Below are 15316 nucleotides of genomic sequence, written 5' to 3' on the forward strand. Positions count from 1 at the left end.
CGCCTCCACCTGCAGGTTGTCAGCTGTGTGGTTTGGAATGAAAGGGAGAAAACGGGACGCCGAGTAACACGGGTGATATCGCTCATATACTTTCTTTTTGACGGCGCCTTAACTGCAAAGTGCTGCGGGAAACCCTGCTCCAACTCTCAACTAGCGTTTGTCTGTCTCTGTCTCTCTCTCCGCCTGGAGTCCCGCCCCCACAAAGACCATGCGACTGACAAGAGGGTTGACTCGTTACGCTAAGGAACCGAGAGTGGTCCTCCAGTCTCTTTGGTAGAGAGAGACGAGGAAAACAAACAAGCATGCAAATGGAAATTATCGCGGCCGGAAAAATTATCGAGCTAATTTTTTTTTATCATGCGATAACTCGATTTATTGACTATCGCGACAGGCCTAGTGAGATGTCTCACTCTGTAGCTAAAACAGAGAGCTCAACACACAGGGTGAAAAGAGGAGCTGCAGCAGTGTGCAGTACAACAAAAATATGGTGTTTTTTGAAAATTAAACCATGTAAACCTATTCTGATATAACCTTTAAATACAATTATGAACCTGAAAATTAGCATAATATGAGCACTTTAATTAACTTTGATCAGTCTTTTTTTTTTTTTTTTTTTTTTTTAAGCTACTTTAAAATCATTTTGAAGTTATAAAAGGTAAAATGATACGTTCCCCACCCCCTAGGACACCGCAGCAGTTACTTTAGACTTGTTTTGGTTTAAAAAAAAAAAAAAAAAAAAAGATAACAGAATGGATAAAGCCAATCAAAAGACACACCTCTGCAAAAAACACAAGGTTGATGCCAGCTCTGATGCCGGCTCAGCAACGAAGGAGACATCATGCACGGTGTTTCGATCCGCACTCAGCATGTAGCGTTTTGCAGAATAGCAGGATTGACCTATAAGGGACAAACGGCAAAGAAACAGAATTTAAAACATAAAAATAAAATCAGGCTTGCCAGCATCAGTTAAAGGGAAGCAGCAGGAAGTGTGGATTAAAGGATGGATACCCGAACAGAGCCCGGAGGTACCCGACGGGCCGGGCCAGGTTCGGACAGATATCTAGAAATGATGTTCGGGTCGGGCTCGGTCAGATCTGCGCGATATGGCATTGAACATTTGAAATTTAAAAAAGCTTATTATGTAGGCGCACGCCTGTGTTAACGTGCGCTTGTTGCCCCGTGTGCACTGATGCGCTCATCTGGTGACATTTCCGAATGCCTTCCTACAAACGTACATGTGTCATTAGTGTGAGGGGAAAAAAATTAGATTTTAAATGTCTATGTAAATGTTGGGGCGTGACAAAGACTAGAGCCAAATGAGGAGTTTTCAGAGGCAGTTTCAAATTGTGAGATTTGCAGAGGAAAGAGGTGTCAATGGGATTTAGAGGTTCTATGTACAGGGCTCCAGACTGCGACCAAATGGACCAAAATTTGAGTGTGCGACCAGTAAATTTGCCCCCCCTTTTTTTTTTTTTTTTACACGTTAAATGTTGAAATTTTGGTACCTGAGAGCGCGTAAGCGCAAGCTAATCTGTCCTCTCTGAAAATTGACAGAGAGCAGCTCTGACACAAACACTCACACACGCAGAGCTGCAGACGATGCGAACTACGTTGGCTCTGCAGTTTTGTTGAAGTCACAGTGAGTCACGGAAATGCAGATGAAGTGGTTTCAAGTGTGGTTACAGTTTTTCATAACTTCACGCAGACAGCGTTTGCTGCGATATGATATTAATGGCGAGCCGAAAGCGGTCGCGGTGCTGTTGATGTTACACTTCCTCGGAGACGAGCAGGCACAACAGTGGTTTCTATGCCCTGGTGACTGACTGACAGGCTGAGGTTGTAAGGCAAGGCAACTTTATTTCTACAGCACCTTTCAGCAACAAGGCAGTTCAAAGTGCTTTACATGAAACATTAAAGAGCAATTACCGTAAAACTTCAAATAATAGCCCGGGCTTCTATTTACCCAAATCGCCGAAATGCACCGGCTTGTATTTGAGACAGGCGTCTATAAGAGACAGGCCTTTAATTGACAATAGGAGGTTACCACATTACATACATTTTTTTTTATTCGGATTATTCGTATTTCTGATTTTTTTTACGTGAGACTCTGAGATGCTTTGCCCGCATGCTGTGGATCCACTCACACACGCTCACCTCCAGCTCTTCACTGACCTTCCTCCCTCCACCTCGCAGTCTGGCCCTTTTGTCGTCTTCCTCGGACAGACGTTGCAGTTCTGCTTTATGTTTACGCCATTCTCGCACTCTTTTAGATCAATCGAGAAATGTCTTGCCGCTGCTTCTCCCGAGTTTTGTTCGGCAAATTTGACAACTGTCAGCTTAAATGTCAAATCATACTTTTTTCTTGTCTCCATGGTGGTATTGAGAGAATTAAGAAAAACTGAAGACTAAAAGAAAGTTCGTTAACCTGTTTGTTATGTTGCCATAGTGATGAGTCGTTTATGAACGGTTGCGTCTGTCACGTGAAATCAAATCAAAACATAGAACAAACGATCTGACGGGTTTTAAAAGATCAAATACAACCCGACACGAAAAAAGAAAAAAAAACAGACCAGGCCTTTATTTGAGACCGGCCTTTATTTACCCAAATCTGTTGTCACACCAGGCGTTTAAAAGAGACAGGCGTCTATTTGGGACTCGGCTATTATTTGAAGTTTTACGGTAATTCAATTTTTTTTTTCTCACTGTCATGACAGCGATGGGGCTGTCAGTTTACCTTCTATGTTGCATCTTCAAAAGTGACACTGAATTTGAAACAGCACATTGTAATTTCTGCATCTATTATCAAAGTATTTATTAGTAATACAGAGGAAATTAGTAGAAATGTGAATATTTAGTTAGCATGTTGATTTACGGTGTGTGCCCCTAAATTTTCTGGTTGCGCCCCTAAAATTTTCAGTTGGGGGTCACTGTGCTCCTAGTGAAAAAAGTTAGTCTGGAGCCCTGATGTATGTCCTATTTATCCTCCAAACTGTCATTTTTCAACTATGACAAGGTAAAATCGTTTTGGCATTCTATCCCCCCTTTAAAGCCACCAACAAAACTGAGGCATGGAAGGAGATCACGGATTCCGTGAACTCTGTTTCTGGACAACTTCGCTCAATTAAAGATGTATAAAAAAAATAATGGTTTGACTTAAAATCAGGGACCAAAAAATCCATTGGCAAACATAACAGACATGTGTTGACCACTGGAGGGGGGCATGCAGGCCCTGAGTTATCTGAGATTGACCATTTTGGCCCTATAAATGGCCGATGTAAATTGCAATGTTAGTGTTTCTTTGCATACTATGATACTATCATTTTAAACGACTGTAGAATTAAATAAAATGCAGTAACCAATTATCTGGAGCAAACTGTCATCACTCAAATGTGCGTAAGAGTGCTCTCGAGTGTGCATAGATTTTTTTTCTTAGCTCAGAACAATTCCAAGATGAGAAAACATTAGGGAATGTCAGAATCTTCGTTAAAAAAAAAGTGCCTAAGTGGGGTTTAAGAACACATTTCTTAGTGAGAATGGTTGGTGAACAAGGCCCAATGGCTCTAACCTTAGGTGTTAACGGACGATTCAGGCCCATTGGGAGCACAATTAGAAATGAGCTTTGAAAGCCTGGGAAAGTACAAAATGTCCGTTTGTAGTAAGTGCACAACACATTTGAATAAAACAATGGGGTTCATTCCTCTGAACTCAACAGTGCAGCACATAACCCCTCAACGTCTCTAGTGTTTTGTTGCAACAATGGCAGGTAATCATTTTTGCAACCTAACGTTACCGACACCGCCCGTTACCCTCCTCGGATGATGCTACATTACGAAAAAGCACAGCTCCACAAAAGCATGAAAAAAGGAACGTTAGGACCTCGGAAAAGTTGAGCTTTAGCATGTAACCAGCAGCAGACTAAACAACTTCAGTTACCCCTCCTCATTGCCACCGAAAACCACAACGAGCAAAGCCACCGTTGTTGTTACTCTCCTCAGACGACACCGTCAAAAACCACAGCCCAACAGCACGAAAACAAAACATGAACTGAAAACGTTAAGCTAACGTTGGCTTGAAACCAGCAGCAGACTAATTCATTTCAGTTAACCCCTGTTCAGTCGACGTCATGACTAGGGTTGGGCATCGAGAACCGATTCCTACTTGGAATCGTTTCAAAAATTACGATTCCAGTGGAATCGTTTCTTTATTGGAATCGTTTGGCGGATTTGGTTTCAAATCTGATCATGGATTCCAAATTTAACAAGGTTTGGTTTCCGTATCGGCCAGGTGCTTGTTGTGTTGCAGCCATGGAGCGCAGTAAGCGGCGCTCTGTTGTGGCTTTATTTTACGTTGAAAAAGCCCGGTAAAACTGCAAACCAGCATTGAATCAAAATAAAACTTTCCTCTTATTTGTGAAATAAGCATGTGAGCAGTTCTTAGCCTGGATGCCAGCCGAACTTAGCCCCGCCCACAACATTCCAGGTCGGGAAGTTCGGTTTGGAGTCACTCCGTTGAGAAGCAATTATTGCCCGAACAGGATCTGTTCGGACCAATCAGATTGTCGGACAGATGATCAACAGTAACAGAATCAACCACGTCACCAAAGAACGCTTGGGTTGGATTTGTTGAGATGTGTAGATTCCACCATCGCGTCTGTTACAGAATATATCGACAGCGCATTCATTTTAAAATCCTCAGCGGAGGAGCCTCAACAACTGCCCGAAAGCACAGTAGCATTATATGGTGGAGCGAGATAGAGAGAGACTGAAGAGAGAGAGAGAGCGTTATATGGTGGAGAGAGATAGAGAGAGACTGAAGAGAGAGAGAGCGTTATATGGTGGAGAGAGATAGAGAGAGAGCGTTATATGGTGGAGAGACATAGAGAGAGACTGAAGAGAGGGAACGCCGGCGCTAGAACAAAGCCGTGAATCAGAGAAATAAAACGTGTTTTCGCCGATTCATCTCTAGAAATGCGACTGTAGCGAGCATGTCACTATCATTAACGTTATCCACATTTATATTTACAAGAAACAAATGATATATCCAGCTTCAAAAAAGTCTAAAAGTCGGAAGTTAGAACGAATACATTGTGCAAAGAGTGGTTGCTATGGAGACGATATACAGTGTTGAGTTCTGTTGACGGTTGAGTTGAGTTCTGTTGCTCTGATTGGTTGGAGGTCTATCCAATGAATGCAGAGGCATTTTTTTTTCCTGGTTCGGTTGGAACACGCACCATAATCACAGCCCAATGGAGCGGTTTCAGACTCACATTCTGACTAGAATCTGAGTATGACCACGTCAGGCTACCAAACATCTGCCATCTGTGCCAAATATATCAGTGATTATTGGTCGGACTGTATATTTTTATTTTTGTTTCAATAGTTAGTTGTTGGCACTTGACCCTAAACAAGTTCATTACAACAAAAATGACGAGGATGGATACAGTTATGAAATGTTTTTATAATATAACAAAGGAGCGTTGTTTACATCATAGGCTATGTTTTTGTGTTAAGGCGCTGACACACCAACCCGACAATCGGCGGTCAGACGTTCGGGCCAGGTCGGTGACTCGAGTCTGTTCGGTGTGTTCCGTGCCGTCGTCAGTCGGAGCAGCCGTGGGCATTCATTTTGGCCGATTTGACTTGTTGAATCGGCCAGTGGGCAGTCGGACTCAATGACCAATCTGATTGGTGTAGTGCTAGCCCTTGACTACCCAATCAGTGCACGAGAAAAACCGGAGCTGACGACGCCAGTATTTTCTTGTTACTAGCCATAGTTTTTTCTTCCGTTCAGCGAGTAATGACAACAAGGATCCTTCTTGACTACTATCAACACTCTTTGAAGAAAGCGAGGTCTAGAGAGATGTTCCGTCATTTCCGGTTTTCATTTTTTGGGCAACAATACAGATTAGCGCCACCTGCTGTTACGGAGATGTATTACGTCTCGCGCACGCGCATAAAGTACACTCGGTGTGTTCCGAGAAAGTTTTTGGACCGACTCTGGGAGACGGGAGCCGGGAGCCAAATGATCAGTCCGACTGCCTTTTGTGTGTCAGAGCCTTTACATTATGTGGGTCTCGTGGCAGTGATATATAACCAAAAGATGTATCCTGGCATTCATTCACAACTTTAATTGGTTTTCAAAAGTTATACATAAATAAATATTTTGTAAATTTGACTGAAAGACAGTTACATGTATTGTTAATCGCAATTATTTCTGGGACCGTTAATTGTACAGTAACATTTGGGATTGTTACAGCTCTAGAGTTAGCATGCAGCAAAAGACAGAGTAACGTTGGCTTACTTGTAGCCTGCAGTTGCAGTTTTCGAGACACAAAGGCCACTGTCGGAGTCAGAGATGACAGTGAAACAGAATTGAAAAATCTTCTTTTTTTGACACCCCTAGTCCCCAGGGTGAAATTAGCTAATTGGCAAAGAATTGTTAAGATTCACATTAATGACTTATTTGTTTGTGTTTCACCTTTACCTTCAGATGTCCAGAAAGTGATTGTTGGTGAAGAACATCAGCAGGAGTGGAGCTCCAGTCTGGACCAGGAGGACACAAAGCCCCCACACATTAAAGAGGAACAGGAGGAACTCCGGATCAGTCAGGATGAAGAGCAGCTTCAAGGGCTGGAGGAGGCTGATATCAAGTTCCCAATAACTCCTGTCCTTGTGAAGACTGAAGACGATGAAGAGAAACCAGAGTTCTCACAGCTTCATCAAAGACAAACTGAAGAGATAAAAACAGAAGCTGATGGAGAGGACTGTGGAGGACCAGAACCAGACATGAACTCGGATCCAGATACACATTTACAACCAGCTGCTGATGACTGTTCTGAACCTGAGACTGATGACAGTAATGATTGGAGGGAGACCAGAGAAACTCAGTCAGGTTTGAACTCTCTGAATAACAAAGTCTCTGATCCGAGATGTACCGGTGACAAACCATTTAGCTGCTCTAAATGTGGGAAACAATTCAGCACCAACGGACATCTGAAGAGGCACATGAGATCTCATACAGGAGAGAAACCATTTTGCTGCTCTGTCTGCCAGAAATATTTTAAACAAAGTGAACATTTACAGACGCACATGAAAATCCACACGGGAGAGAAACAATTTAGCTGCTCACTCTGTAAGAAAGCTTTTATAGTGAGAGGAAATCTACGGAAACACATGAGAATCCACACAGGAGAGAAACCGTTTAGCTGCTCAGTCTGTAGAAAAGCTTTTACAGTGAGTGGGAATTTACAGAAACACATGAGGATCCACACAGGAGAGAGGCCGTTTAGCTGCTCAGTCTGTAAGAAAGCTTTTAGAGAAAGTGGACATTTACAGAAACACATGAGAATCCACACAGGAGAGAAACCATTTTGTCGTGTGGAGTCGAGCTCCGGTCTGGAAGGTAAAAATGATTTAAATGTGACATATTAATGCTTTTCTGTATTTTCTGTCATATCTATAGCGTTATGTCGGATGTTGATGTTAAACATTAGCCTGGGTAAACCCTGATGAACTTCCGGCAAATTTGAGATTTGCGCTGCAAGTCAGTCTGGCGAAGAGCCCATTCAAACCCATTTCCAATGTCCCCAAAATCGAGGCACCAATCACAACCGTGCAGGCGGGCTTTACACGACGACAATAGCGCAGCGACGGCGAGCAGCTTTTTGTTTACATTCAACACGGCTACCGAAGCGCAGCGTCACCCGGATCGTTGGTCTGATTGGTTGAAGGACTATCCAATGGCGCCCAGAGGCATTTGAGCGGCGTCCGTTGGTGACGCCCCTTTGGAAATGAACTGTCAATGAACCTTTCCCAGACCCACTCTCAGTTACAACTGAGAAGGGTCTGGCGTCAACCAGGCTAGTTAAACGTAGCAACGTTGAAATAATGAGGTAAACGTATTTCTGAGAAATCCCTGTGAGCTAAAACATTCAGATTTCCAACTTTTTTGAACCCTCCGGTTTCAACAAATTTTTTCTACTCTCGGCTAGGTGTTACGTAACACTTAGCCGCAATTTCCACCAACTGCGGAATGGCTGCGGTACGGTGGCAGAGTCAATAGGTTTCCATTGAAGCCAATGTATGTATTTTCACTTGACTGCGGAACGGCCGCGTTCCGACTCCGTCCCAGCTCCGGCGGTCCGCAGCCATCCGGAGCAGATACGCAGAGCTTCTGTTTTTGCCAGATGCCGGAGAGCTCCGCAGCAATTCAGCACAGGGCCGATTGTGCGGGACAGGAAGTCGAACACACAAAAACAAAATAAAACACCCGGTTAATTTTCAAAAATAAAATACACCGTGCTCATGGCGAATCATATTTCCCTGCGCCACACCTTGAAAACGTCTTAATGGGCGGAGGCAGGCCTGAAGTCAACAGGTCAGAGGTTTTCAGACACCACCAGTTCACCCTGTTGACACCATGGATGAGGAGATACTGATTCTGGAAGTACGAAATCACCAAATCATTTATGACCCGTCCCATCCTTTTTATAAGGACAACCTTCAAAAGGATATAGTGTGGAAAACCGTAGCGGGAGTAATGGGCGTGGATGGTAAGTCACTAATTTTGTCCAAGAAATACAGATAGAAAGCAAATAGTTTATTCATGTACTTGTAACGAGAAATTCTCTAGCTATACATGTTGAAAACCCATTAACAACTTTGAATTAAGCAGCCATTGTAGGGTTGTTTGGTTTGCATGAAGAATTTTATTAACAGGTATTGTTATGTATTGAAGTAAGTTCAATTTGAGTTAAGCTATACATTTATTAAGCTATATCTATAATTTAACCATTTATTTAATATTGTGTTTGACAACAAGTGACAAAAATAACAGTTAAATCTTTGCCGTGTTACAACAATACTGTTTTAAGTTAAGTCTATTGTGGCGGGATGTGCTGTAGAGACTGCCTCACTGTTGGTGTACTGACCACAGGACCATTTAGGTGTTACTTTCACACTTGCAAATGAGGGGGCTGACAAGAAGTGGCCAAACAAATGGTTTTTCAAACCTTTTATTTTCAATACAAATCACATTATTACAGCACAATACTTCACACCAGAAAAAAAAAACACTAACACACAGTACAAATATACAGGGTTTCAGTCAACAGTAATGTCAAGTCTTTTCACACCATTCACTTTTCACACTGCCCTCGGGGGAGGTGAACAAAGTGGCAAAGCTCTCCCTAATGGCCGCTACGTACCAACCAAACGGCGCCAACGCGTCACGTGGATCTGGCTGCTGCTTCCGGTTTTTGGATTTTTCAACCGGCCATTAATGGCGACTCATTCAGAATCCGATCTCATATTGTACTAAAATAGTTCACCGAAACGTGTTTCTGAAAACATTTTAAGCGAGAAATAGGCCATGCAGTTGCTGAATCTTTCTTCATTTCAGCTCAGCAAAGGTCAGTTTAAAAGATTTTCGTCAGATTTTGAGAGGCTTAGTCACGGTCATCCCACTTGCCATTTCCGGGTGAGTCCCGACTGCCTTGTCTCCGACTGAGCATGTCAGGTCGGCCAAAAATGAAGCCCGACAGCTCCTCCAACGGACGACTGCACGGAACACACCGAACAGACTCGCGTCACTGACCTCGCCAGACTGTCCAACGGCTGATTATCGGCTCTGTGTGTAGTAGGCTTAACAACACAGGCTTCTCTTGATGCCCCGTTTCCCCCCATGTTTCTCACTGGCGCCATGTGTCTCCCCAGTGTGTCCACATTTTTGGGGTACAGGTTAATCCTGCGATATAAAATACTCTGACGCCAAAATGCCGAAGGCCTTTTCAACTACCATCCTTGCTCTCGAGAGTCTGTAGTTGAAAATCCTCTTCCTGTGGATGAGGTTCTGTCCTGGGTAGGGTCTCATTAGGGAATGCTGCGTCACCCACCATGACAAGTGGGACATCCCCGAGGTGAGCGGCACCAGGCAGAGAGTAATGTTCTCCATTTCCTTCTCCAAATCTGAACCTACATACACCCCACCATCAGAGGTTCTTCCAAAGCCCCCCACCTGAATGCACCTCAACCGGTAGTCTGCATCCACGAGTGCAAAAAAGCACGATGGAGAAAGTCTTTTTGTAATTAAAAGTACTGACTACCGGACAGGGGTGGTGCTTGAATCACAATGGGTTTCCCATCAAGTGCTCCCAGGCAATTTGGGAAGTTCCATTTATCCCAGAAGCGTCTGCAGTCGGCCGGGGCAAAAAATGTCTGCATCGTGGCCTTTTCAATGACAGCACACACCATATGCACAGAGTTCATCACTGTTGTGTGGCCAAGGCGGTAGTTAAATGCAAGGCTGATCAATGAGTCACCAGAAGCCAAGTATCTGTGAAGTGAATAAACAAAAAAAAGATTAGTTAAATGTGTGATTTTTATTTTAATCTGTCTCTCGTCTTTTTTCAGTTGATCTTTGCGAGGCAAAATGGCGGTCACTGAGGGACCGTTTTGTAAAGAAAAGGAAAAAAGTGTTTGCCAGCGGTTCAGCAAGAGGATCACAAAAGGATTGGAAGTATACAGACATCACATCCTTTATTGTGCCCCACCTACAACGAGAAGGTCTGTATGAAATGATATGAGTATTGATGACAATATCCTCTTTAAATTCAATATCCACTTTTCAAATAGTGATAATTATTGTGTGTATGTCATAAATGTTTCAGAAGGTCTAAAATTTGTGTTTTGTTTTTTGTGTAGTTCCAAAAGCAATTTGAGTGGTGTGTTGGCAGAAGAAGAAAGCTCTTCAACGCCACTGTCAATGTGTGGATCTGATGAGCCAGGTCCTTCGAGTGCATCAGTGCCACAGGACAGCCAGGGACCACAGACTGTTTCGCCATCACTATCCCCATCAGGGCCCACTACATCTGGGGTGAGAGACAGGCCCCACAGGTCCAGGAGCCCAAGGGAGAGGGGGCCTGAAGGCCGTGCTGTGACAGACACAAGGAGGAGCCACAGACCACAGACATCTGACGTGGAAGAACGGCTTCTGTCCATTTTACAGGAGCCGCTTCCCAGACCGGAATCTGAGCTTGATGAAAGTTACCACTTCACCATGAGCCTGGTTCCACTCCTCCATAGACTTGACCACAACAGGAGGCATCAGGTCAAAATTGGTATTTCCGGAGAAAACAGACACACGTGAATCGTTCGTCCAATTAGATGCGGGTTTTCATTTTTTGGGCAACAATACAGATTAGCGCTGCCTGCTGTTATGGAGACGTATTACGTCTCTTCGGTGTGTTCTGAGGCATTTGTTTGACCAACTCAGGGAGACTGATTATTCCATCTGCCTTTTCTGCCAACGGTTGGCCGTCTGGTTGGTGTGTAAGCAGCTTTAATACACACCCTCCCCCTATGTTCTACACCCCCACTGCAACTTTGCTTAGGCCAGGTACTTTCAGGCCATTAACCCAACCCCAAAGGACCATTCACACAGAAGCTGGCCTCTGATCAGGATACACAGTGGGGGTAGGGCAGCACCCCCTACACAAACTTTCAATCTTGTCACCTAGTGCTGTAAATAGTTGTTTTGCTGTGGTTTTTATATTCATATTTCTGTATTTGTTTTAAAGATTATTCTTAACTTTTTTTACATTCTGTTTCTTTTTCTTTTGAGCTGCTGTAGCACAGGGATTTCCCCAGTGTGGGATTAATAAGGTCTATATTATCTTATCTTTGTAAATCTGTTTTAACTTTGTATGTCTTTAATTTTGAAAATAAAAGGTCAAACCTATTGTGATCAGTGTTCATTCTGTATGTAATGTTAAGCTCGCCTCAGTCCAACAGCCAGTCTCTGCTTTGGTTCTATGGCAGACTTGCAGTTGGTGTTTTGTGTGGTGAGTTCAGGGCCAATGATTGAGAGAAGCTCATCCATTTTCTCTGCACTCATCCTTTAAGTACTGATGATGGCGTTGACTGTCAAAACGCAGTTCAGCCACAAGATGGTAAAAATCTCCTTGTTGAGGCCTGCGCTGGTTCAGTGGATGGACCCAGTACTGGCTCCTTCTCCTTCTACCACTCCTCCGCAGTCTTGTAAGCAGAAGTAAAAAAGCAATCGTTCTCGTGACTTCAGCTGTCAGTCATGGCCGCAGCCGTTCCGCAACAAATCCGGGACCTGGTGGGTATTGAAGGATGGCGGAGCATGGAGCCGAGACGGAGCGGAGCCGTTCCACAGTTAGTGGAAATTGCGGTTTAGCCTGCCTTTTATGGGACATGGGATTGGTCATCTGCTCCAGGCAGGAACTACTCTTTTTTTTATTTTTTTATTTATGGATGTTGGGTGTTAACATTGTCGCATGTAGCTGTATGCTAACTAGGGGTGGTGCGGTTCATGAAAAAACATCCGAACCGCTCAGTTCGCTAGTCTCGTTTTGGAGCGTGTGTGCCGCACGGTTCGTCAGTACACTGTTAATGTGCACTAACCACTTACTGTCGTAGTGCACAATAACCGTACAGAACCGAAAACCGTGACCCTAAAACCGTGATACCACTCCTAATGCTAACTGCAGTAAAAGATGTAATCTTGGCGCCAATGTTGTTAAATTCTCCCCAATTTCGGGTCACATTACTCGTGAAACATTTCCGGTTATAGTATAGTTATAGTATTTGGTTTAAAAACCTGTGATTTTTGACTGTAGAAAGTGCTGCTAACGCCAGGGAAACCTGTAATTCTTGGCTGCCAATGTTATAAATTTCTTCCCAAATTCGGGTTGTGTTACTGCTAAAACATGTCCGATTGGGTAGTATTTGGGTCAGAAGCCTTTATCTGCAACTTTTGACATTAGAAAGTGCTGCTACATTCGATTAACAATCTAACGTTAGCCTACTGCTATCTATTAAGTAGCTGCATGCTTACGCCAGATAGCTGAAATCTATGTGGCCAATGTTGTTCATTTCTCCCCAATTCCAGGGTCAAATTACTGCTGGGACATGTCCGGTTGTGTAGTATTTGGTTTAGAAGCCTTTATTGGTGATTTTTCACAGTACACGGTAAGTCCTGCTACATACTCTGTTGCATTAGCTCCAGCTGCAACAGGTGAAACGACAGCTGAGGCTGACAGAGCGGAGATTCCAGGAGATGCGGAAACCCTGGCCAATCAGAGCAGACTGGGCTTTGTCGGAGGGGGGGAGGAGAGCTACAGGCACTCCTACAGAGCGTCTCAGACAGAGGGTGAACACAGGAGCAGCAGCAGTCGGCAGTATGAGAAAAAGTGTTTTTTTGAACAATAAGTCATGTAAACTAGCTGGACAGAAACTGGTTTGAAGCATAGCACAGCTCAATATGTGAAGCATCAAAGCATTCCCATTAAGTAAACCTTGTAAATAATAATCTCAGACCCTCTATGGTGAAAGAGTGAGAGGCAAGGGCAGACTGGCCATCGGGAGTAACAGGAGTTTTCCCGGTGGGCTGCTGTACGACTGTGCCCATAAACCACAGCCTAGAGTGTTAAAATACTGTCCAGTTGTTGTATTTTGTTTTCTGTATAATTCAAAACTCGTAGTTATTCACCCATATTCATAGCAGGAAATCGTTTTTACGTTTTTATTTCACCTTTATTTTTTTACAGGCAAGTCATTAAAAACACGTTCTTATTTAAAATGGTGGCCTGAGAAATCTACAGTATAGTGCTTTGAGTTTAGCTTTTCCATATTTAGCTTTTTTTAATCAAGTTTTGGTGAATATCTGGTGATGGTTATATTATATAAAAGCTGTGTCTTTGATCACCTTTTTTGAAGTTGTATGATAAAAAAGAATTGCTTTCTCTGTGGTGAAATAAATGGTGAAATCAGAGACGTCCTCTTTTTTTTTCACTTAAGTGCTCATTTTAACCCAAATCCTACTTTCCCTACACCCACCAAAGCCTTAACATATACAGTGCCTTGCGAAAGTATTCGGCCCCCTTGAACGTTTCGACCTTTTGCCACATTTCAGGCCTCAAACATAAAGATATAAAACTGTAATTTTTTGTGAAGAATCAACAACAAGTGGGTCCCAATTATGAAGTGGAACGAAATTCATTGGCTATTTCAAACTTTTTTAACAAATAAAAAACTGAAAAAGTGGGTGCAAGGAATTATTCAGCCCCTTTACTTTCAGTGCAGCAAACTCTCTCCAGAAGTTCAGTGAGGATCTCTGAATGATCCAATGTTGACCTAAATGACTAATGATGATAAATAGAATCCAGCTGTGTGTAATCAAGTCTCCGTATAAATGCACCTGCTCTGTGATAGTCTCAGAGGTCCGTGTAAAGCGCAGAGAGCATCATGAAGAAAAAGGAACACACCAGGCAGGTCCGAGATACTGTTGTGGAGAAGTTTAAAGCCGGATTTGGATACAAAAAGATTTTGCAAGCTTTAAACATCCCAAGGAGCACTGTGCAAGCGATAATATTGAAATGGAAGGAGTATCAGACCACTACAAATCTACGAAGACCCGGCCGTCCCTCTAAACTTTCAGCTCATACACTGAGAAGACTGATCAGAGATGCAGCCAAGAGGCCCATGATCACTCTGGATGAACTGCAGAGATCTACAGCTGAGGCGGGAGACTCTGTCCATAGGACAACAATCAGTCGTATACTGCACAAATCTGGCCTTTATGGAAGAGTGGCAAGAAGAAAGCCATTTCTTAAAGATATCCATAAAAAGTGTCGTTTAAAGTTTGCCAAAAGCCACCTGGGAGACACACCAAACATGTGGAAGAAGGTGCTGTGGTCAGATGAAACCAAAATCGAACTTTTTGGCAACAATGCAAAACGTTATGTTTGGCATAAAAGCAACACAGCTCATCACCCTGAACACACCATCTCCACTGTCAAACATGGTGGTGGCAGCATCATGGTTTGGGCCTGCTTTTCTTCAGCAGGGACAGGGAAGATGGTTAAAATTGATGGGAAGATGGGTGGAGCCAAATACAGGACCATTCTGGAAGAAAACCTGATGGAGTCTGCAAAAGACCTGAGACTGGGACGGAGATTTGTCTTCCAACAAGACAATGATCCAAAACATAAAGCAAAATCTACAATGGAATGGTTCACAAATAAACATATCCAGGTGTTAGAATGGCCAAGTCAAAGTCCAGACCTGAATCCAATCGAGAATCTGTGGAAAGAACTGAAAACTGCTGTTCACAAACGCTCTCCATCCAACCTCACTGAGCTCGAGCTGTTTTGCAAGGAGGAATGGGCAAAAATGTCAGTCTCGATGTGCAAAACTGATAGAGACATACCCCAACCCACTTTACAGCTGTAATCGCAGCAAAAGGTGGCGGCTACAAAGTATTAACTTAAGGGGCTGAATAATTTTGGGCCCAA

General features: G+C 43.4%; 1 protein-coding gene across 4 annotated transcripts in view; it reads left to right on the plus strand.

Annotated features, from left to right (window-relative positions):
- LOC120554211 (oocyte zinc finger protein XlCOF8.4-like) overlaps positions 1-15316 on the plus strand; it is a 46989-nt gene that overhangs the window by 29580 nt on the left and 2093 nt on the right. For 3 of the 4 annotated variants that reach the window (XM_039792949.1, XM_039792948.1, XM_039792950.1), the window contains one exon: positions 6490-7401. In XM_039792949.1, coding sequence (XP_039648883.1) covers positions 6490-7401 — 912 coding nt within the window. Of the gene's footprint in view, positions 1-6489; positions 7402-10409; positions 10563-10700; positions 11737-15316 lie in introns of those variants that run through there. The other variant, XM_039792951.1, reaches the window with a different exon arrangement.

The sequence above is a fragment of the Perca fluviatilis genome, chromosome 24, assembly GCF_010015445.1.
Source record: "Perca fluviatilis chromosome 24, GENO_Pfluv_1.0, whole genome shotgun sequence".
Lineage (NCBI taxonomy): Eukaryota > Metazoa > Chordata > Actinopteri > Perciformes > Percidae > Perca > Perca fluviatilis.